This window comes from Anolis sagrei, chromosome 11, assembly GCF_037176765.1.
Source record: "Anolis sagrei isolate rAnoSag1 chromosome 11, rAnoSag1.mat, whole genome shotgun sequence".
NCBI lineage: Eukaryota > Metazoa > Chordata > Lepidosauria > Squamata > Dactyloidae > Anolis > Anolis sagrei.
Genome location: NC_090031.1, coordinates 28,634,703 through 28,636,715, shown reverse-complemented (window position 1 = coordinate 28,636,715; position 2,013 = coordinate 28,634,703). Strand labels below are relative to the sequence as shown.

The following is a 2,013-nucleotide window of genomic DNA, read 5'->3' as shown; positions in this document are numbered from 1 at the left end:
TAGAATCATAGAATCATAGACTCATAGAATCAAAGAGTTGGAAGAGACCTCCTGGGCCATCCAGTCCAACCCCCTGCCAAGAAGCAGGAATATTGCATTCAAATCACCCCTGACAAATGGCCATCCAGCCTCTGCTTAAAAGCTTCCAAAGAAGGAGCCTCCACCACACTCCGGGGCAGAGAGTTCCACTGCTGAACGGCTCTCACAGTCAGGAAGTTCTTCCTAATGTTCAGATGGAATCTCCTCTCTTGTAGTTTGAAGCCATTGTTCCGCGTCCTAGTCTCCAAGGAAGCAGAAAACAAGCTTGCTCCCTCCTCCCTGTGGCTTCCTCTCACATATTTATACATGGCTATCATATCTCCTCTCAGTCTTCTCTTCTTCAGGCTAAACATGCCCAGTTCCCTAAGCCGCTCCTCATAGGGCTTGTTCTCCAGACCCTTGATCATTTTAGTCGCCCTCCTCTGGACACATTCCAGCTTGTCAATATCTCTCTTGAATTGTGGTGCCCAGAATTGGACACAATATTCCAGATGTGGTCTAACCAAAGCAGAATAGAGGGGTAGCATGACTTCCTTAGATCTAGACACTATGCTCCTATTGATGCAGGCCAAAATCCCATTGGCTTTTTTTGCCGCCACATCACATTGTTGGCTCATGTTTAACTTGTTGTCCACGAGGACTCCAAGATCTTTTTCACACGTACTGCTCTCGAGCCACGCATCCCCCATTCTGTATCTTTGCATTTCGTTTTTTCTGCCAAAGTGGAGTATCTTGCATTTGTCACTGTTGAACTTCATTTTGTTAGTTTTGGCCCATCTCTCTAATCTGTCAAGATCGTTTTGAATCCTGCTCCTGTCCTCTGGACTATTGGCTATCCCTCCCAATTTGGTGTCGTCTGCAAACTTGATGATCATGCCTTCTAGCCCTTCATCTAAGTCATTAATAAAGATGTTGAACAGGACCGGGCCCAGGACGGAACCCTGTGGCACTCCGCTCGTCACTTCTTTCCAAGATGAAGAGGAAGCATTAGTGAGCACTCTCTGTGTTCGTCCACTTAACCAATTACAGATCCACCTCACCGTAGTTTTGCCTCTCCCACATTGGACTAGTTTCCTTGCCAGAAGGTCATGGGGGACCTTGTCAAAGAAGGCCTTACTGAAATCCAGGTACGCTACATCCACGGCATCATTCCCCGCATCTACCCAGCTTGTAGCTCTATCGAAGAAAGAGATCAGATTAGTCTGGCATGACCTGATCTCTTTCTTCGATAGAGCTACAAGCTGGGTAGATGCGGGGAATGCCGTGGATGTAGCGTACCTGGATAGGAATAGAGATGGGATGGATGGATGGATAGAGTGATAGATAACTAGAGAGAGAGATGGTCGAGATAGATAGATAGATAGATAGATAGATAGATAGATAGATAGACATAGGGTTGGACTGGATGGCCCTTGGGGACCCTTCCAATTGAGTGAGTCTATGCTCCTGGATGAGCCCTTCCATGCCTTTCTTCCCCAGGTTCTGGTGGCAGAGTCCGGACACTTTCACGGCCCCCCAGCGCAGGGCCCTCACCCAGGTGACCCTCTCCCGCATCATCTGCGACAACACCAGCATCCGCCAGGTGCCCCGCTTCGTCTTCCGGAGGAACCAGTTCCCTCGGAGCTTCGTCAGCTGCAACGCCATCCCGCGGCTGAGCCTCTTCCCTTGGAAGGCCAAATGTGAGTCCAGCTATATCCCTCGGGAAGGCCCAGAGACCCCGAATGCCAAACGTGTCATGCTGGGAGAGTAACTTGTTCAGATTTGTGTTTATGTTTTGATCCCATTGCAACTATTCTCCCATTTTGCCTCTTTCTTTCTGCAGAAACAAAAAACATTTCTCCAGACGATGGATTTCGTTCCCCCGACGACTTCGTTTCTACTTTTTTAAAAAGGATATCTGCCACTACTCCACAACCGCTTCCTGGCTCCCGTCCCTTCCTTGCTGCAAACCAAGAGATTCATATTCCTGCCGCG

At 48.7% G+C, this 2,013-nt stretch overlaps 1 protein-coding gene across 1 annotated transcript in view; it reads left to right on the top strand.

The window, feature by feature from the left end:
* LOC132770130 (myeloperoxidase-like) overlaps positions 1 to 1,789 on the top strand; it is a 16,154-nt gene extending 14,365 nt beyond the window's left edge. The window contains 1 exon segment of the mRNA XM_060767015.2: positions 1,519 to 1,789. Within this exon segment, the coding sequence (XP_060622998.2) occupies positions 1,519 to 1,789 (271 nt within the window).
* Positions 1,790 to 2,013: the final 224 nt, after the last annotated feature.